The sequence below is a fragment of the Candoia aspera genome, chromosome 3 (assembly GCF_035149785.1).
Source record: "Candoia aspera isolate rCanAsp1 chromosome 3, rCanAsp1.hap2, whole genome shotgun sequence".
Lineage (NCBI taxonomy): Eukaryota > Metazoa > Chordata > Lepidosauria > Squamata > Boidae > Candoia > Candoia aspera.
In genome coordinates, this window is record NC_086155.1 from 134,559,483 (window position 1) to 134,582,300 (window position 22,818).

Sequence of the window (22,818 nt, forward strand, 5' to 3'; positions counted from 1 at the left end):
AATAGTATTTTGCATTTTTAAAATGGGTGAGAATTTTGTCCAGTTTTTTAGGACTGCAGTATTTAACTGGCAATGGCAAAACTTATACACAGATCAGGAAGCCACAGTACAAACAGAATATGGTGGAATAGACTGGCTCCAGGTTGGCAAAGGAGTGAGGCAAGGTTGTATACTCTCTTCTTACTTATTCAACCTATTTGGAGAATACTGTATATATTGAGGGAAGCTGGATTGGAAGAAGATGAGTGTGGTTTTAAAACTGAAGGAAGAAACATCAATAACCTGTACTGTGCTAAATACACTACTCTGACAGCTGAAAATGCAAAGGATTTGCAAGCTCTAGTAAGGAGCACAGTGAAAAAATAGACCAAGATTAAATATAAAGAAGACCAAACAAATGACAACAGGTATAGAAACAAGCTAATGAAGATACTGAAGTGATAAATAGCTTTTGCATTTTAGGACTATCAACAGTAAAGGAACCTTTATTCAAGAAATATGCTACAGACTAGCACTTGGTAGAGTAACAATGAAGGCCTTGGAAAAAACATTGAGATGCCAGGTTGTGTTTATACTTATAAAGATCAGAATCAGGCAGGCAATGGTTTTCCATGTAACACTCTACAGAAACAAAAATTGGACTTTGAAGAAGTAGGTTAGAAAAAGGATTGACACTTTTGAACTTAGGTTTTGGAGGAGTCTCCTGAAAATACTTTGGATAGCCAAGAAAACAAACAAATGGATCATCAAACAAATCAACTCAGAGTTCTCACTTGAGGCAGAAATGACCAGGTTCAAATTATCATACTTTGGACACATGAAGCGAATACCTACCTCTCTGGAGAAGTCTATAATGCTGGGGAAAGTGGAAGGAAATAGAAGAGGATGATCAGCAAGGTGGATCAACTCAATTGCAGCAGCAGTGGGTGCAGTATTAGAAGACCCGAAGGACCAAGTTCAGGACAGATCCTCCTGGAGAAAACCTATCTATGTGGTTGCTGAGTCAACACCAATTTGACTGCACATAATCAATCAATCAACTGGCAATGAGGTAAAATATTTTTTCCAGCAGAACCAGCACTGTGTTCATACAAACATTTTCTTAAAAATTGTTTCAAATATTCTCACATGATCTTGCCTTTGTAAAATCAGATTAATGTCAACAAGCTCAGCAAGTATTTTGCAGGCAAGATGGTTTATATTTAATTTTATAATACCAATAATACACTTGAAAGTTGGGGAAAGGAATCACAGTTTAAATGTCAAGAGAATTGAGTCTCTGCCACCCATATTTTATAGTTATAGTCCACTTAGTAGTATTTTAAAACAGTAGCTATGATTTCTCTAAAAGTAGGAGGAATTAGCAGATAGTACATTTAAACTTTTGAAAAACTTCCTTCTTTTCCCACAATTTGAAAACTGATAAGAAAAACCAAACTGCAAAGAGGCAGTAAAAAGTATTTTTCCATGACAACTATCAAGATACAAATCAGGTACTGTCATGTCACAATTATCCAGAAGTGCCAAAAGTTTAGAATATTGTATTTAGCTATAGAATTCTGTTTCCAAAGAATATGCTTAATAATAAATGCAAGATTAATGGTGCTTCATTCTTCAGTTCATCATATTGTTTGTCCTCAATGATTTGAATAATTTTCACATTTATCTCAGAAAAATATATATTTAACACTGTGAAGCTGCTGGATAGAAGTGCACTAATTTGAGAGAAGCAAAATATATTTTGAAAACTAGAATCAGTTGGACAAAATCATGGAACAATACAAATCGTAGTCAGAACTGAGAATTCAGCACTTTTTTGGAACTAAATGGCTTCCTTTGCATGAGAATTTATTTTTATCTTTAAAACAATGTATTAGTGTTTGTTATAATACCAAGTTTATACTTAAGCAAATGAGTTTACATATGGTACCTCAACTGTATGTTTTCTAGGTTCTGCTCAGGGCCACTTCCTTAGCAATATCATGTTTATCATGCTACTCTCTGTGGGAGGGGCACATTAATAATTGTACAGTTAATAATATATATACATTACTGATATGGAGAAGATGAATCAGAGACCATTCATGTTAATTATGACATAGAGGTCCATGTTAGGGCAGTGGGCCTATAAAATTAGCCCACCTCCAGGATTGCTTGGCTTCCCTCTCCCACTGTCCTCATATGTTAATACACACACACACATCTATATCTATCTATCTATCTATCTGTCTATCTGTCTATCTGTCTTTGTTGGGGCAAATGTTGTAAAAACTGGAACTCAATCATGTCTCATTCCACCTCCCATAGAAGCCTCTTGATATAGATTGACTCCAACAGGTGACCATGCTCCATGCATGGACTCTGTGATCAAAACTGAGAAAACTATGAGTTTTTCATTGACATTTTAATTAAAATTAATATGTAAAACAAAATGTAGGAAGTTTGTATATACATACCTATTTTTTTAGAATACTGAAATCAGACACGTAAGATATTAAAATGTCTAGTGTCAGTGATCTAAAAAACTTAGATGTATACAGCTTTAGTTCAAAATGAGTATCACAGACTGAATCAGGGTTGAGCAAGTAATATGTTTAAATTGCAGAATCATCTGAATATATAAAAAAGAGGAAGACATTGATGTTGTTCAAACTACAGCGTCTTTTCTGATAACTGCATTGGAGGAACAGATGTTGCCTGAGTCAGAAACTGCCCAAACTCTATCCAAAGTACCAGATAAATTAATATGCCTGTAAAAGAAGCATCTGACCTAAACAAATTCTTATGATTTAATGAATGTGTATCTTCTGTGTGCATGTACAGATAGAAGATGTCACCTGCGTGGGACGTGCCTGAAACAGTAGTAATCCACTAAATATAGACTAATTAGTAAAAGTCTTAATGAGGAAACAATTCACCAGCATGAGCTGCAAATTCTCCCTCTCAGAAGCTTGACCCACTCAGTCAGGGATATAGTCAACAGCTGCCTTATATCATTTGTGACTTAGTTATCTAATAAAGTGCATTCAGGCCAGCAGTGCCATTCATACACTATATTTCAGATGACAATCTTCCCTCTCCTTTCCTGACAGTGTTCATGAGTAAGCAAAATCTGCCTTTCCATCAAAATATGGTCCTACTTGGAAGGCAACACTCACAGATCTTTCAAAGGTCCAAAACAGTAAAGAAAATCACATTATATTACAGGTCAGGAGACAATGCAGAGATTTATTTATTTTCTATCCCGCCTTTATTATTTTTTATAAATAACTCAAGCCAGTGAACATACCAAATACTCCTTCCTCCTCCTCTTTTCCCCACAACAACAACCCCTTAAGGTGAGCTGGGCTGAGACTGACTGACTGGCCCAAGGTCACCCAGCCGGCTTTCGTGCCTAAGGCTGCACTAGAATTCTGTCTCCTGGTTTCTAGCCCAGCACCTTAACCACTAGACCAACTATCACAGACCACTCAATTCTTGTTGTGTTTGAGGAAAGATATCCAAAGAACATCAACTAGTCTGACCTCACCAACAAATGGATGGATGTCACCCCTTAAAAAATAGGCTGGTATCTGCCATTTTATTGGCAGAGGCAGCCCGAATTGGATGTCAGGAGTGGAAATAGTGGAAAGGGCAAAGAACAGTAATAGAATTGCAGAAAGTATGGTTGCCATATTCTTTATTTTATTTTGAAAGAAGAATGGAAAGATCAATTACAGCTGGCAGCTACTGGAGCAAAGCCAGCTTTAAACAAGGCAATCTTGCTACTTCCCTGGGGTGGTGGCATGAGGTTAATTCCTTCTTACAAGGCGGAGCAGCGGTAAATAAATATATATGGCACCTGACCCAGAAAGCGCCCCCTCCATCGCCCTCCAACAGGAGCGCTGCCAGTGAAGCCCTCAGGAAACCCGCGCGGGGGCAGCTGAAGCCTGAGGGGGCGGGTTCTCCCTCCCGCCTTCTGCTGCTCTCTCGGGACTGGCGCTCGCGGTGCGGAAGAAGTCGCTTAGCGCCTCGGCTTGGGGGAATTTCTTTCTGCTTAGCCTTGATGAGAGCAAGGACGACTCCACCGATATGGCAATTCCGCGGAGCTGCTGGCTAGTGGTTGTTCTCGCCATTGTCGTACCTGACGTGCAGGTAAGGCTGCGCGGAGGTGCTGGGTTTTTCCAAATCCTCGCTCGAGCTCCCGCTGGGTTGATTTTATTTGTTGGCGGTCAGTTTCGAAAGCTTCTGCAAATGGCTAACCAAACATAAACAAATCAGTTCAACGTTTGACATCTTTATACGAAATGGCGTGCGTGTATATTGTGAGTGTGTGCCTTTCTTTACAATGATTGGTTATGTGCCGTCAAGTCGTTTTCGATTCCAAGCGACCACATAGATAGATAGAATTTCTCCATGATTCTTTCCCTCCCAGGGGCACACACACCCCGCCACGATGAGGCAGCACAGCAGGACTTGGGTGGGGGGTCTTTACATTGGCACCAAAGTATTGCTGGGGAAAAGCTGGCAGGGGTGAGCTTTTCCTGCACATTGTGCAGATAACAGCGGGCTTAACTGCTAAAGCTGAATTTCTGCACTCACTTATCTTGGAATACCCCCACTGAACTCTTGTCTTCCTTTTGCATAGATCCTCATAGGGTAGGGTGGAGAACTAATTGCATTTAATTCCTACTGACATTAAGGGTGCTTAAAGTAGTAATTGTTAGCTTTCCCATTGATTTCAATGGATCTCAACTAACTTAATCTGCAATCAGTTCGCTGTTGTTTCATATTAATGCTGGCATCCTAAACACTCTCTTAAACAAGCTCTGCTGGATAGTTGCACACACTGGACTAAACCATAATTTTGGCTTGTTGATTTCAGCATAGTATGTTGTGCAAACCTTGCCGTTATGGTTTGCAATCCATCATTTATGGTTAAGTGTGTTGTGAAAATGCAAGCAACTGATTATGGATTATTTAATAAACTTTAGTTCAGCAAACTATGGATTAGTGTGAGAAATGAACCAGGCCACTAGGTTTAATGGAACTAACTTGAATGCTCAAGTTGGCCTTTCTTCCAGTAATTGTAAAGATAGAACAGAGGATTGGAAGTGGGAGGGAATCATTTGTTCTGGCTGTACTTCCTCCTCCTTCAGGTAGACCCTATGTGCTGTAATACACATGGAGACACAAGTAGTATAAACCATTTAGAAAAAAAACAGAAGAACTGGAAGTGAAATGAACTAAATAAGCACTGATTTATTCCAGCAAATCAAAAGCCCTAGTCAGAAGGAACATATATTCTGCAAAGAGTACCAAAATCAGTTTCAGAGAATTAAAAAGGAGTCATCCTTTCTAATGCTTCCAGTTTCTTTCAACTCTGCCTTACCTAAAACAAACCTCATGCTAGTGTTTTTACTTCAGTAAGTTTTGAAGTTAGAAGGAAAACAAGCCATTCCTAGCCAACTTTCTCAGGATATGTTCACCCAGTAAAGCTTTATGGAGAAATATTATTACAGGATATACAGTAGTTTGCATGTGCTGAAAAACAGCGTGTTAGAATACATACAAAGCACATCTATCCGTTTACTCATGTTTGTGTTTTCAAATCTTTATGGGGAACAGACTGTATGGTTCACCCAGTGGTGGTTTTCACTGCTATCAGGCTTTGGTAGAATACTTCCAGCTGGAAAAATCTCCAGTGATGTGGCTTTCAGTACTTCCCTTGAGAAACTACCCTATAAACTAAACTCTGTATTTAAAGATTAATACACATTATTACAATACAAACAATATATATATTGAGTCTCTTGTTTCATTCCCTCTGATGTTTGACTATATTATTCTTAGTTACATCTCAACCTTTCTTTAATTTTTTTTTTTCTTATTATTTTAAAATATTCAAGAAGTAATTTGAGCAGCCCTGGATAAAACGTGATAAGTCTGCAAGAAATTAGGAAGAAATTAATGTTATTCTTCTATAAAGGTCAAGTATATACATTATTAAACAATTTTGTGCTTTTTAAATGTAGTATAAGTCAACTAGCTTGCAACAGTATACGGTAGTACTGTACTGCTAGTCTAGAATTATTCTGTGAATCAGGAAGTAATTGTGTTGAATTTTACCTCTCCTGTTAGCATAGTCGGTAACTATAAATCATATTCAGCCACCTGCCTGTAATATCTCTCAGCAATATTTCTTAGCCTCTCAAGAGTCAATAATGGACCAACATATATATTGTTATGAGAAGACCATATAAAGTGTATGAAGTACTTTGAAAACTCAGAGATATGGTGATGTTGGTGTTCATGGAGCTTGGTATTTTCTTGCAGATATTTCCTTACCAATCTAGCTAACACTGTCAGTGCTTTGACGATGTTACAGTGATGTTTAGTGTTAAAGCACTGACAGTGTTACCTAAATTGGTAATGATATGTCTACAGGAAGAAAGCAAAATTCAGTGAATACCAAGATCCCGCTATTTCACCTCTGAACATTTAAAAATTCACTATAATTTATATTTATCTGTTATTTGTAATTGTTTTTATATGGTGCACTTTTGTATATTGTAATTTTATTGTATATTTTTTGTTTTATTATCTTGTTGTAAACTGCCCAGAGTCCCTCTGGTGAGAGGAGATGGGCAGTGACAAATCTGATAGATAGATAGATACTATAGTGTAATTATACTATTTTTTACAGCTGTGCGTAGATCCAGATTCTAAAGGCAAAGTGTGATTTGGAGCATGTGTGCATGTGTTGGGAACATCATAAACCCAACCCATTTTTTCCTGGAATTGTGTGTCACCAGCAGAGGGCATGTGCATGAGCCCAGGAAAAGATGTAGCCACTTTAAATTGTTCCCAGCGCATGCTACATGTGTGCCTAGGTATTTTGCCTTTTAAATCTGGATTTCTGCACAGCTCTGTTATTTTTACGCTTGTGGCTCTTCTGTTATGTCCAAAACCACCATCTTAAACTAAGCCTGATGTTTATTTTATTTTATTCATATATGAGCAGAAAGCCACAATTGCATTATGTTTATTCTGTATACATTGGTACATATTTTACGATAATCATCTGTTTTCCATTTCACCTTATAGTACTAGTAATTTATATTTAGTCTTGCCATATGTATTAAGAACAAAAATATATTAAGCTTTACATTTATAAATACATATATTGCAAAAAATAATGATACCATAAATATTAATAGGTTATGAATTGTGAAGATTAATAAGGAAAAAAATTAAAAGGTTGACAAAAATAAGTCTAATTCATTAACTTGTGATTAATATTTTTTACAATACTCAATAGTTTGAAAGTGTTCTCCAGATTCAAAGTTCAGTGAAGTACTAAATTGTACAAGAATTCTGTAAATATTAAGAGAAGACTAACATCCAGAACTAAAATTATGAATCTTGTTTCTGAAATTTTTAATTGAATTCATTACTGTAATGTGCAGTCAAAATGCAGCTTATGCAGTGGAGTGTAAAGCTTTGACATCCCCCTCACCCCCAAGATAAATGTGCAATATAGAAGGGAAGGATCCACAACAGGAGAAGTGTCAACATTAATCTATGGATCTTTATAGAAATAGAAAAGGCTTCCAGCCTTTTAAATTCTTCCCATATTAGTCAAGTCTTATAATTAAGGTGCAGTTACTGATGCAGTAGATATAACTGTTGCAGCTGGGCTGCGCCAAATAGGGGAAAACGTGCCACAGCAGCTGTAATATCTATGAGAGAAGGGATACATAATGTATGACAGAATATTTCACTAAGTGCCTTAATGTGTTCTCTTACACATTAGGTCGTAGGCCAGTCATTGTCAGTGGCTTTGACTTTACAATTAACTGTGAGAGGAGGTGACAAGCAGGAAACTCTTCATGAATATCTCCACATTATATTCTTTTGATTTCAAGGTCAAGGATGAAACACATGAAGTACAGGATGCTTTTTTTTTTGTGCATTGGAATAATAAGAAAGAATGACTGGAAACCCTCATGTTTTTGTTCTTTCCACCAATCAAACCAAGCTTTTTTGTATTGTGTTTTTGGTACACTCTGAATTTGCTTTATGAATGTTTAAGTTGGCATTTTTATTTTATTTTTGCATAATGCATTGTCTCCTCTTATTTAAGAATGGAATGCATGGAGTAAGATTTATTTCCTTTTATTTGTTTGATGTTGAATATATAAGGACACCAAAATTTATCCCTTCCCAAAATTTCTTTGGATTAATCATTACAGTTGTATGTACTGTCAGCAATTCAAGTCACTACTTCCTCCCTGAGTCTTACTAAATCTTTGGATTCAACCACATCCTGGCAACAAGTTCTTCATTCTAATTTTATAGATAGTGTGAAGAACAATATTGTTTTTCATTCCATGTATTACAATTGTGCTCTTAGAAAAGGGAAGGGAGAAAAAGAACACAAATTTGAAAAGGTGTACGCAAAGCCAAAAAGATTTTTTAAAAAAATAGCTGCAGAAGTAAAGTAACCAGTAAGGCAAAAGCATGTGAAGAAATTTTTTCACATTGATAATAACCATGGTACAGAATTATGTAATGATTATGTTTTTCTCTGGATTGGCAAGTCTTAAAACGTGGGCTAGACCTCTGGCATGGGTTGCTGATGCTCTAGGCACAGTTTTAATTCAATGATGTAATAAATGTATAACATAACAGAACTGTGAAGGCTCCTGCTGTTACTACTATTAGCAGTATACTAGTGATTAGCTATTTTTTTAGAGTCAAGAAGTTTTTTTTAGTTGAGAGCATTTAAAGTACTTTTTCATGCTGCCTATAATGGTACAGAGAGCCAGTTTGGTGAAGTGGTTAAGGCACCATACTAGAAACCGTGAGACCGAGAGTTCTAGTCCCACCTTAGGCACAAAGCCAGCTGGGTGACCTTGGGCCAGTCACTTTCTCTCAGCCCTAGGAAGCAGGCAACAGCAAACCACTTCTGAAAATCCTTGCCAAGAAAACCGCAGGGACTTGTCAGACAGTCACCAGGAGTCAACAGTGACTTGAAGACACCAAAAAAAAAAAACACTACTGTATGTGTTAACATAATTTCCCTCTTTCCATAGTCTACCCTTTCTAATCATCAAACCCATAAATCACAAGTTCATTTTTTTTTCAGCAAAAAGTCCATAAGGGATTTCCAGTAACTAATAAATGTGGTTATTGTCCTTTCTCTAATCAAACAAGTCAATTTTGCCATCTCCAAGGGTTAAAGCATCAAAAATAGAAGGTTTTTACTCCACCTCCCAAACAGCCCATAGATTATGTACAAGTTCAAGTAACTGGAAATATGATTAGGAAAAAAAAGATAAAGGAACTGAAAAACTCTGAAAATCAGTAATTAAAAACAAAAGTTCCTGCTAGGTTTGAAACCAGCAACATTTGGAGTACGAAGTGAAAATTTTACTGGTTCTTCTGCTGTAACAGCCAGGATGAAAGGAAGGTCCCAGAGTAGTAGAGCTAATGCTAAGCAGAGGCTCAGCTGAAGAGGTGGTCCTTCCCCTGCAAGCAGCCAATCAGCTGCTGAGGTTGGGTTGCGGCCAGATACCACGGCTCGAGGATGGATAGGAGCCCTGGAGCTGACGTAAGGAGGAAAATGGTACTGTTCAGGTGGAACAGGGAAACATGAAATCTGGGTGGGCAGACTTCCAAGAGGGGTTCCATTCACACCCCCACTCACCAAACCAAGTCTCAATACTACAAGCCAGATCTACCCTCATCCACACTGAGATCTTAGCTGGGAAGAGATTTATTATAGGCAGACCTAGCATGAAACAGTTGAAGCTGGATCCTAGAACCTCTAAGAATGCAGCACCCAGAAGTAGGACTGGTCTCAAATGCCCTGTCCCCTTTCCCCCAGAGTGGCTTGCTCAATCCTCCTGCCATGTCTCTGTCTGCCCATCACTGTCTTGGTTCTAATCCCTTCTCCTTCACCTCTTCTAATTCAGCACTCTCCAACCTCTGGGCATGCCTATCAGGGTCCCCTCATATCACCCCCTTCATTTCTTTCCAACTACTCCTCTGATATTTCACTTAGCTCCTCCAAATCAAATCACATTGTCAGGGGTACACTTGACAAAGCCAGCAAGTCACTTGGCAACCCCACCAGTCAACTTCTACCCCACTCCAACTCTGGATTGTACCCATTCCTCCTCCCCAGATCCTGACTCTTACCAGGTCAGGGGGAGGAATTAACTGAAGTTTATTCTGGACTTTTATTCTGGGAGCCCTCCTTACAAACCTCTCTACCTCTGCACAGAGAGGCATGATAAATAAAACTTTCTGTGATATATCTGTGATCCTGTTTGTTTGTTTCTTTGCTTTGATTAACATTAAGGTTCTTTGAGCATTTCTGTGTCTCCCTTATTTTAGTGTCCTTATTTAAAGCATTACACAAGCATAAATTCTTGTTTGGTTCCATGGTAAATAAAATGTTTTTATATCATTTTATCTGTAAAACATATTTTTCTGATTACAATATTATTATTCCCGAATTATCTGATAGGCTCATACAATTGAATGAAATATCAAACTACTTATTTAATCATAAAAATTAACAATGCTGTTGCCAATTTTTTTTAAAAAGATTCTTTTTAAATTGTCAGTATCTTGCTTCTACAACTTAAAATTTCTACAAAACATGAACTGTAGCAGTCATTTCTATAATTTTAGAATAAATATTATAATTTTCTAACATCCACTGCCACCTCTTGTACAAGTGAGGTCTACCTGTTCTGAAAGAAGCTACCCTAATCATGACTTAACATCTATAACTTAGTCAAAGCTAAGACATTCTGTCCATACTTATTAACAAATCCCACTGCAATGAGTGGGCCTTGCTCCTTAATCAAAAGCTGGGTTCACATGGCACACTGAGTTGTAGGCTTTGTATTTGGCTTAGCAAAATGTGTGAGCTCAGCTTGTAAACATGAATTATTCTTAATGTTTTATGTGAATCATGATCACCATGACTTTTAACAAACTGGGTTTAAAAGAAATGACAGTTTTGTGCGATGTATAAATCTAGCAGTTTCTTTAGCACTATAGCATTTAACTCTGTATGTTCATATTTATTTATTTATCTATCTAATTTATATATCCACCCATCTCACAAAACAAGCGACTCTGGGCGGCGTATAATAAGCTAAAACAATTAATAAATACCATTATCATTATTAATTATTAAAAAACATTAAAAACTATAAAAAACAAAGCTAAAACAAAAAACAGTAGACAAAGGAATATTAATAATGAGCTACCTCACTAGTTCACCCATCCACTGGGGTCCCCAGACCTGCTGGCTTAACCAGGTCTTGAAGGATTTTCGGAAGCTCAGAAGTGATGAGGCCAACCTCATCTTGGGGGGAGAAGATTCCACAATGCAGGCACCACAGCAGAAAAGGCCCACTGCCTACAGCCTGCCAAATGTAGCTCCCTAGATGATGGAACCTGTAACATGCCCTCTCTGCTGGATCTGGTGGGACAGGCAGATGAAATTGGGAAGAGGCGGTCCCTCAAATAGCCCGGTTCCATGCCATGAAGAGCTTTAAAGGTTAACACCAGCACCTTGAATTGGACCCAGAAACAAATTGATAACTAATGCAGTTTGTGAAGCAGAGGTATAATGTGCGTCCTACCAGAAACATACATAACTGCTCGCACCGCTGCATTTTGCACCAGCTGAAGTTTCCTGATACTCTTCAAGGGCTGCCCCATATACAGCACATTGCAGTTGTCCAACCGCGAGGTGACCAGGGCATGAGTGACGGTGGATAGGGCCCCTAGATGTAGGAACAACTCAACTGGCGCACAATACGAAGTGGTGCAAAGGCCCTCCTAGCCACGACTGCCACCTGCTCATCGAGCAGGAGTTGTGAGTCCAGGAGGACCCCCAGATTATACACGGGGTCTGTTTGGGGCAGTGCAACCACATCCAGCACCAAAGATGGTATAGTCCTAGAAACGGAGGGCCTCAAACCTAAAGCCACTCAGTCTTGCCAGGGTTCAGTTGAAGCCTGTTTTTCCCCATTCAGACCCTCACTGTGAGTATATAGTATCGAAATGGATTCATTCCACTAAATTCAGTAAGCATGTACTTAATTTTCCTAAAGAAATGGAACTTGAAACTTCTTAATGTTTTTTTAAGATTACAGTTGAGCTACAAATACTTAGATGATTTAATTCTGAGTTTCTTTATAATCTGTACTGGGTACTATACGAAGTCATCTCTTGGTGAGTCAGCTTCCTCATAGTATAACTATATTAATGTTTTCACATCCTTCATCTTTTTAAAAGAGAAGCAGTAGTCTTTTTTCAGTTTGCTTTAGCTTGTTGCATTTCCTGACTGTATATTTGCTTTATGGGATTGACATTTTGTGATGTGGTTTAAGAGCCTCATTGGAAAGTTGACATCATGAAAACCATTTCCTTCATGGTTTAGGAATTGTTTTGAATTACAGACCTGGAAGTGAATGTCTGGAGCAGCAAAGACTCTTCTAGGTCATATCTGAGAACATGAAAGGTTTTGTTTAGACAAAGCCAGCTCTTCAGTTTTTAAGTAATTATTGGCATATGGATTTTGGATGAAATAGAACACAGCTTCTACTCTTAGGTACTTCAATTAGGCAAATGCTTAATTACAATTAATATTGATTACAATGGTGATAGTTATTACAATTAATATTCTATATTTCACGGTTTTTTTCATAACTAGTAGGCAATTCTTACTTGCTAGTGCTACATTTTTTTTCAGTCTTATTAAATGACTATAACTCATAAATGTAAGATATATGAAAGTAAAATTTATAGGGGTAAGGACATGAAGAATTTATATAAGAAAAAAAGTGGGCTTTTCTTTGATCCCAGCTTTACTATTATATTGTGACAATGCTGATTCAGTTACTATGCTAGCCATGTGCATTACAGGTGGACTGCCCAATGACATGACTATATTTATTCTTCTACTTTAAGTTAAATAAAAAGTAAAATGGCCACAGAACTATTCTCAAGATTGAAGAAAAGTTTCTTTAGTGATGTCATAAGCAATTAGAAGGATATTACATCTAGGCTGCAACAGTCCAAATGGCCACTAGATGGTAGGAAAAAGTTGAGGTTTTCCCTATCTTTTTGCTATCATATAGTTGTCATCCATTCATTCATTAATCAATGAAGCCTTGAGCTATGCCGTGCAGGGCCACCTAAGACAGACAGGTCATGGCGGAGAGTTCTGACAAAACGTGGTCCACTGGAGAAGGAAATGGCAACCCACTCCAGTATTATTTTTTATTATTATTTATTTATTTATAAATTTATTCACCGCCCATCTCCCCCTCATGGGGAACTCTGGGCGGTTTACAATAAAAAAGTATCCTTGCCAAGAAAACCCCATGGATGGTATCAAAAGGCTAAAAGATATGACGCTGGAAGATGAGCCCCTCGGGTCCAATATGCTACTGGGGAAGAGCGGAGGGCAACTACCAGTAGCTCCAGAAAGAATGGCCAAAGCTTGGCTTGGCCAAAGCTGAAAGGACTCTCAGTTGTGGATGTCACTGGAAGTGGAAGTGGAAGTGAAAGGAAAGTCCAATGCTGTAAAGAACAATATTGCATAGGAACCTGGAATGTAAGATCTATGAATCAAGGTAAGCTGGATGTGGTCAAACATGAGATAGCCAGATTGAACATCGACATCTTGGGAATCAGCGAACTACAATGGACAGGAATGGGCGAATATAATTCATGTGACCATTATATCTACTACTGTGGGCAAAAATCCCTTAGAAAAAATGGAGTAGTCCTCGTAGTCAATAAAAGAGTGGGAAAAGCAGTACTGGGGTACAACATCAGAAACAACAGAATGATCTCAGTTTGAATCCAAGGTAAACCATTCAGCATCGTCTGTGCCCCAACCACTGACGCCAAAGAAGCTGAAGTTGACCGGTTCTATGAAGACCTGCAACACCTTCTAGAACTAACACCAAAAAAAGATGTCCTTTTCATCGTAGGGGATTGGAATGCTAAAGAAGGAAGTCAAGAAATAACCAGAATAACAAGCAAATCCAGCCTTGGAGTACAAAATGAAGCAGGGCAAAGGCTAATAGAGTTTTGTCAAGAGAACACACTGGTCATAGCAAACACTCTTTTCCAACAACACAAGAGACGACTCTACACATAGACATTACCAGATGATCAACACCGAAATCAGATTGATTATGTACTTTGCAGCCAAAGATGGAGAAGCTCTATACAGTCAGTGAAAACAAGACCTGGAGCTGACTGGCTCAGATCATGAGCTTCTTATTGCAAAATTTAGGCTTAAATTGAAGAACGTAGGGAAAACCACTAGACCATTCAGGTATGACCTAAATCATATCCTTTATGATATACAGTGGAGGTGATGAATAGATTTAAGGGACTAGATCTGGTAGACAGAGTGCCTCAAGAACTATGGATGGAGGTTTGTAACATTGTACAGGAGGCAACAACTAAAACCATCCCAAAGAAAAAGAAATGCAAGAAAGCAAAGTGGCTGTCTGATGAGGCTTTACAAATAGCTGAGGAAAGAAGGAAAGTGAAAAGCAAAGGAGAAAGGGAAAGATATAGCCAACTGAATGCAGACTTCCAGAGAATAGCTAGGAGAGATAAGGCCTTCTTAGATGAACAATGCAAAGAAATCGAGGAAAACAATAGAATGGGGAAGACTAGAGATCTCTTCAAGAAAATTTGAGATATCAAGGGAATGTTTTATGCAAAGATGGGCATGATAAAGGACAAAAAAGGCAGGAACCTAACAAGCAGAAGAGATTAAGAAGAGGTGGCAAGAATATACAGAAGAACTTGATAAGAAAGATCTTAATGTCCCTGATAACCACGATGGTGTGGTCACTGACCTTGAGCCGGACATCCTAGATAGTGAAGTCAGGTGGGCCTTAGGAAGCATTACTAACAACAAAGCTAGCAGAGATGACAGTATTCCATCTGAGCTATTTAAAAATCTAAAAGATGATGCTGTTAAAGTGCTGCACTCAATATGCCAACAAATTTGGAAAACTCAATAGTGGCCACAGGATTGGAAAAGGTCAGTTTATGTTCCAATTCCAAAGAAGGGCAATGCCAAAGAATGTTCAAACTACCGCACAATAGCACTCATTTCACATGCTGGCAAGTTTATGCTCAAAATCCTACAAGCTAGGCTTCAGCAATATATGAACTGAGAACTACCAGATGTACAAGCTGGGTTTCGAAGAGGCAGAGGAACTAGAGATCAAATTGCCAACATTCGCTGGATCATGGAGAAAGCAAGAGAGTTCCAGAAAAACATCTGCTTCATTGACTACGCTAAAGCCTTTGATTGTGTGGATCAAAACAAACTGGCAAATTCTTAAAGAGATGGGAGTACCAGACTATCTTACCTGTCTCCTGAGAAACCTGTATGCGATCAGGAAGCAACTGATAGAACCAGACATGGAACAACCGATTGGTTCAAAATTGGGAAAGGAGTACGACAAGGATGTATTTTGTCACCCTGCTTATTTAACTTATATGCAGAGTACATCATGAGAAATGCCGGGCTGGATGAATCACAAGCCGGAATTAAGATTGCCGGGAGAAATATCAACCTCAGATATGCAGACGATAGCACCCTAATGGCAGAAAGTGAAGAGGAACTAAAGAGCCTCTTGATGAGGGTGAAAGAGGAAAGTGCAAAAGCTGGCTTGAAACTCAACATTAAAAAAACTAAGATCATGGCATCTGGTCCCATCACTTCCTGGCAGAAATGGAAGCAGTGACAGATTTTATTCTCTTGGGTTCCAAGATCACAGCAGATGGTGACTGCAGCCATGAAATTAAAAGACGCTCCTTGGGAGGAAAGCTATGGCAAACCTAGACAGCATATTAAAAAGCAGAGACATCACCTTGCCGACAAAAGTCTGTATAATCAAAGCTATGGTTTACCCAGTAGTAATGTATGGCTGTGAGAGTTGGACCATAAAGAAGGCTGTGCACCAAAGAATTGATGCTTTCGAACTGTGGTGCTGGAGAAGAATCTTAAGAGTCCCTTGGACTGCAAGGAGGTCAAATCAGTCAATCCTACAAGAAATCAACCCTGACTGTTCATTGGAAGGACAGATACTGAAGCTGAAATACTTTGGCTACCTATGCGAAGAGAGGACTCACTGGAAAAGACCCTAATGCTAGGAAAGACTGAAGGCAAAAGGAGAAGGGGACGACAGAGGATGAGATGGTTAGATAGCATCACCGATGCAATGAACATGAATTTGAGTAAACTCCAGGAGACAGTGGAGGACAGGAGGGCCTGGCGTGCTATGGTTCATGGGGTCACAAAGAGTTGGACACGACTTAACGACTGAACAACAACAACAACATCATCCAGACTTGAACTTTGGAGATTTGTTTACAAGAAAGTTTAAGCATAACCTGTTGTTTTGTAGCCTTTGTGAGGTACCGTACTGTATATACTTGTAGATAAGCCAAGAATATTAGGTGCCAAAATACACCCCAAAGATTGGGTTTGGCTTATCTGTGGATGGGCTTCTTGTGAAATTGTGAAAATTAAAATATACAAAAATTTTGAGGGTCAGCTTATCTGCAGGTAGCACATTTTTCATGGTATTTTGGTTAAAAATTCGAGGATTGGCTTATATGCAAGTATATATGGTAGTTGTGCATGTCTCATCACTTCATTAACAGAGCATGATACTCAAATATAATGTGGAATGAATGGCTATTATTCTGTTCCCAGCAATTACTGCCCTTTAAAAATAAGAGAGCTGAATTTCCAATGAACAGAAGGGAAGTCCTCTGATTTTAAAGTGAGACCTTCTATCAAAACTAAAATTATCTACCAAAGATTAACCCTACCCTTTTCACTTCTATTTTAGATATGCATACACTAAAGATTAAAAATTTACTGATGGCGCAGGAGTGGGGAAAACCCACCTCTCATCCTTTTGAGCCAAACAAGTTCAACTCCTTCGAAAGGTCCCTCTTTGCAAATGGAATTTTGATGGCATTATAGCAGCATGTCATAGTTTGAGCAAGTCCTACTGTATAATAAAAAGAGTACTGATATTCTATCATGCTCATTCTGATAGATGGGAAGAGGATTATATTTCCCCAGCAGTGTACTGCTCTTTAAATAAATGTATATTCATAAAAATATTTTGAGAAGACCAGTGAATAACAAAAGTAGTTTTTCGTGTATACAGGTAATCCTCGCTTAACAGCCATTCATTTAGTGACAGTTTGGACTTACAACAGTGCTGAAAAAGCTGACTTATGACCTCACACTTAGGACCATCTCAGCATCCCCGTGGTCACGTGATCACGATTTGGGTGCTTGGCAACCAGTTCACATTTATGACTGGCGCAGCATCCCATGGTCATGTGATCACCATTTTCAACCTCCCTGGCTGGCTTCTGGCAAGCAAAATCAATGGGGAACCACATGATTCACTTTACAACCATGTTCACTTAATGCCCATGGTGATTCACTTAACAACCACTGCAAAAAAGGTTGTAAAATCAGGTCAGATTTGCTTAATGACCACTTCACTTAACCAAAATTCCAGTCCCAATTATGGTCATTAAGTGATAACTACCTGTAATCCAGCCCTCTGGGCTGATAATTAGGGTCCGTTGGCCAATAGTTGATTTCCAGTGTAACAAACTAAGAGTGTTCTACCAGCATCTCCTTAAAAAAAACAAAAAACACCAAACTAGTGGGCCTTTACTATCTAATGACAAAACTGAAAACACTGATCTATCCTGCTCAACAGGTAATTATTTGTATGCTTTAAAAGTGCCAGGTTTTTAAACTCCATCTGGAACTTACAGCTGCTTATCCCAGCAGGCTGTGTCTTGCTAATTTCAAATTGTTATGGTTACCTTCACACAACAGGTGGGGTTTAAGCAAACAACTTTTAAAATGATCTTACTACTATAAAAAAATAATCTACAAAATTATTGGCTCGAATAGGTCTATCAAAAGACCCATGGAAACTCCCTAGATTGCTCCATCAGGTTTTATTTTCCTCAGAAAAGGAGGAATAGTGCAATTCTATCCTCTATCAATCATGTGTCTTGCTCACAGTCAACTGAGCGAAAAGTAAGTTTAGTGGCCTGTGATACAGTTTTTTATGCAGTGAGACTGCATAAAGATTTTAAAATATTTCTCAAAAATTCTTTTAAAGCTAGCTATTTGGATTCTGCTGATACTGTCATTTTCTATTGTACTGACTTCTTTAAGTTCGGTATGTATTTTCATGACAGTGCCGGGACAGAGCAGGGAGATAGTATTGGCAGTATAGAGTTAGGATTTTTCTAGCTGTGATTTGTGCTAGTCAGGATTCTTAGCTCCAGATCTTGCAAAGAGGTGTGTCCCACGTGGAAAACCTGTGTGTAATCCATTTGAAAGTAGCATTTTACAAGAGTGTACTTTTTGTGGCAGTTTCTTCTATGGCAGTAAAAGATATTTTTAGTGGTTAGCTTGATTAATAGATGCATGTTTTATGCATTTTATTTAACTTCTTCTTGTGTACTAATTGGTTAATTTATGTATTTTACCTTTTGTTGTTTTTATTCATTTGAACTATTTTATACCATGTCCAGGGGACTGTTATTGGATGCATGTCCAAAAGTGGTGCATGTGAAACTTAAGTATAAAAATAGTAAATTAGCATGAGGGAAGAAGGGATGCCAGACTGCACTGATAAAGGGAACTCTTTTAGTCTCTGACTGACACAGAAGAACCATTTCATTATTTCACTAACATTGCTAAAATGCTTCCGATTTGTCTATTAATAAGTATACGCATTGCTAAATATAGCTGAACTGAAGCATTCCTTGCAGAGGGAAAAACACATCTGGTTTAGAAGCTAAGATTGCAACTTCCTACATGCTTAAGCTGGAAACAAGTCCCATTGAATTAAATGGGGCTCTATTCTGGGTATAAATACTTACACTGCAGTGCATTACTGTATTTATGTACTGTATAAAGCATTGAAAGTCCAGTAATACTCAGTCCATATAAATAATGGCCAAGTAATAATTCATTGTCCCCTGTACATCATTATAGAAAGTGAAAGCAGTCTTTTATTGCTTTACAGTGGACTGCCTATCAAGGAAGTAAATGATTTTGTTATACAGTACAAAACACTCATATTGTCTTCAAACAAGATAGAGGGTGGTTTAAACATGTAGCAACAAGACTTCCTTTTGTTATAAAATTTGGAGAATAGGTTTATGAGTTACCACTGTACTAAAAAAAAGGAAAAGAAAAAGGGAACTGTCTTTAGTATCCTTAGATTTCCTGCTATTCTTTACAGTTTGACTCTGTGTTCTTTGGAGTTTTGCATATTGTTCCTTAAAGTAGAGGACTTTGCCCCTATTCAACTCTTGTTAAAGTCCCTCAGATAAAGAGGAACTTTCAGGCTGAACAAAGCATGATTTTTTTCAAATCACATTTTATGAATGTGAACTTTGTAAGTAGCCATTTCTTGAGTAGAAAATTACCATAGTGTGCATATTGCAGAACTGCGTCTCCCTAAGGGTATCTGCCCATTCCATAGGTTGGATAGGGTGGGCACACTCCAGGTCCCTTCTTTTAAACATTGTCATCTGGTGAGAATTTGGAGGCATGCTTTCTCTGTGGCTACCCCAGCCCTTTGGAACAGCCTCCCACCTGAGATCCCTTTTAGCCTTCCAGAAGGCGGGTCTTCCCCCAAGCATTGGGCTAGCATGGAGATGAGCCATATATGTAGAGTGATGGATGTTATGGCAATAAGGAATGACGTGTGATGCTCCTTTGTACTGGCAATATGATTTTTTTATTGCTGTTTTATTGATTTTGTTGTAATAATCCCCCCAGGATTATTGTGTATAAGAGGTGACATATAAGTTTAATTAATTAATATTAACAGTGCCAGATCAATAGAGATATCCAGATTAATAAGGCTCAGCATGGTATGCCACCATTTTGTAATGGGTCACATGCATTGTCCTGTTGGTATAACTTTAACAGATTTCTGTTGGATCAAGTATCCATAACAGCATATGCTCTCTTAGCCTTTTTGCTACTGAACTGTTGCACTGAAATTATTATTTTTAAAAAATCAGTGTGATTTCAGTAAGTGAGCTTGAACATTTTATTAACAAGAGTCCCAGACAATAACATTTTTGAATTAAACTATCTCCATTGTTACCCTTAGAGCTGCTTGGCTTTCCACAGTAATTCCATGTTCCTTGCGTAGTTAAGGTGTCATTTGGGTGGGGTTCATTCTAAGATGTAAGCTATTATTTACAAATGAACAAATAAATGACAGACACAAGGACAAAGCCAAACAAACCATATTAGTCCATCATGTGAATCCCATTGCTGTAGGTTTGTATAGTAGTTGCTTCCTAGCATAATCATCAGTTAGATAGAAAGCACTGATTTCCATAAAACCACTCTGTCGTTTATTAGGGAGAGGCATAGAGGAGAAACTATGAAATGCTACATCAACTATAGCTCCTCCATGTTCTGAAGAGTTGGGCTAAAAATTAGAGATACTTTCTGTTGTGAGTTTTCAGATGGCTAACAGATGGTGATGAAAATATAGCAATAAACTAGTTGGACTTTGGAAGGCATTCTTCTCATACAATTAAGTAGTAGGAAAGTGCCCTTAACTACATTCATGATTTGTTGCTTGTGCTTTGTTTTACTTGTTTTGGTTTCTTAAGTTCTACACTTACGATACACCAGACCATCTGGTCACCCTCTGGAGAAGATGGTAACAATGTAAGTTTTTATGACTAAGATAAACATTCATGTTTAATTTTCTGTTTACTAATATTTCAGTTATTTCCTCCCCTTAGTTAAGAGCAAAGGTAAATATCTAATAATGTGATTCTGCCATTTCTTCTCAGAAGTAAGTCCCACTGTATTTAGTGGGCCATCATCCTGGGTATGTGAATTTAGGATTGCAATTTACATTGATACCACTCTATTGTTATAGCTCCCAGTAACAAGACTAATATTAAACATCTCCTCCTGCACTGGCATAATGATGACTCACAGTGTTGTGTATCTTACACTTTTACTCTGACAAGCATTCATGGTAGGGTAATAACATGGCTTGCAGAAGAATGTTTTTTGGGACAAGCTAGAAGTATTAACATGGTGTCAAGTGCCTAACAACAAAGAACACACATACAACCAAGGAAGCTTGATTCACACAGAGCCCGATTAATTAAATTTAATGTTAGAAAAAGTGGTTTAGGTTACAGCATCTTGGAAGTTATGTAAGTATAGTCCTGCTCTCATTTATTAATGAGTACATCAAGCGAGAATCTCTGTAAGCTGTTTGATTCTCTTTTTCACAGATTCCCTAAATTATGCATTGCTTAAGGCTGATATGTCCATCTGGTCATTTGCCATGTGTGAAACCCTACTTTTTCCTTCCCCAGCTCTGAGAATACCCTTACACATTGGAATGAGGAGGCTGAAGCTCAATTTCCTAGTCTTTCAAAGTTCCACCTGTCCATAATTGTCAACATTATTGAATACATTGCAATGGCTGAGCTGTGCCAAAACCTAACAAGCCTTTTTATGTGTTAGGGTGATGTGAGCAAAGTTAGAACATATTAGATGAGTTTAAAAAAGGTGCTATAATAATGCTATGGTTACTCATACAAAGTTATTTCCAAGTGAACAGGACCTATAGTAATTGAACTCACAAATACATATCATGCAGGAGCTTATAATAGTTGTGGTGATGGGCAGCATCAGAAAGGGATCTAAATCAGAAAAATGCCACTTCTCCCCTGCCATTTGTTGTTTAGAAATTGGCCTGAGTTTAATTATACGTAACAAAATATATCAACTGCTCTCAGTCCTTTGTCTATTTTTCTTAATAGAAACTCCTTTCTCTAGCTAACTCCTGGGGTAATTATATAGTTGCAGTATGATATCATGACATGGTTATATTATTTCATCATTTATTATTGTCCACCTATGAAATAAGGACTTTTTTCCTCCAACTCCTGTTCACTGGCTAGAATTTCACCGTGCCCCAATTCTACATTCAAAATCATAGGCCCCAGGGAGGGATCTTCACACCATCTCAGGCTCAGTAATGGAGCATTGACATGCATGAGAAAGAGAATCAAGGATGAGCACACTAACTCCAATTCTCTTCCTAGAATTGAGATCCAGAGTATATTTTTTGTGACAGCCTCCTGAGATTGAGGAGGTTCTCCCATGCATTCTCTATATGTAAGGTAATGAAAAATTGCGGAGGGGCTCAGTTAGTGTACCTTTCCCCTTCCTCAAAGAGTTTACATAAAAGTTTGCCTGCCAAGGCTCCTGTGAAGTTAGATTAATTTTGTCATGTTAGAAATTTTGCTAAGGAGGTGCCTTATTTGTTGATTAAATTTGTATATTACTTATTAACTAGGACCAGGTACATTGGTGGTGTTCCCATTTGAGTAAGTCGTTCAAACAGTTCCAGACAATAACCCCGAAGTATCACAAAAGTATAGTTCATTAATTATCATACTTAGAAGGGAGTGGATTGGAACTTCTGAGAGTTGGGAATTTCCCCATCTCACTCAGATTATCTTCTGCTGAAATGAAACCCCATGAAGCATGTGTAAATAGTTAGTTTGTCCATTTAAAAGAATTGTATATGTTGGAAGTTACTCAATTTTCAAACATTAAAAAAGGAACTGTCAGAAGAAGCTTTTTTTGAAGATAGTTTGGATCAAAAGGTGGATACCTGTAATAGAATCATTATGCCATATGTCTGA

The 22,818-nt window shown here is 38.0% G+C and overlaps 1 protein-coding gene across 3 annotated transcripts in view; it reads left to right on the forward strand.

The window, feature by feature from the left end:
* Window positions 1-3,938: 3,938 nt before the first annotated feature.
* TNFRSF11A (TNF receptor superfamily member 11a) overlaps window positions 3,939-22,818 on the forward strand; it is a 42,319-nt gene continuing 23,439 nt past the window's right edge. For all 3 annotated transcript variants that reach the window (XM_063298785.1, XM_063298787.1, XM_063298788.1), the window contains exon 1: window positions 3,939-4,134. In XM_063298785.1, the coding sequence (XP_063154855.1) occupies window positions 4,072-4,134 (63 nt within the window). In that variant the 5' untranslated portion in view covers window positions 3,939-4,071. The remainder of the gene's footprint in view (window positions 4,135-22,818) is intronic.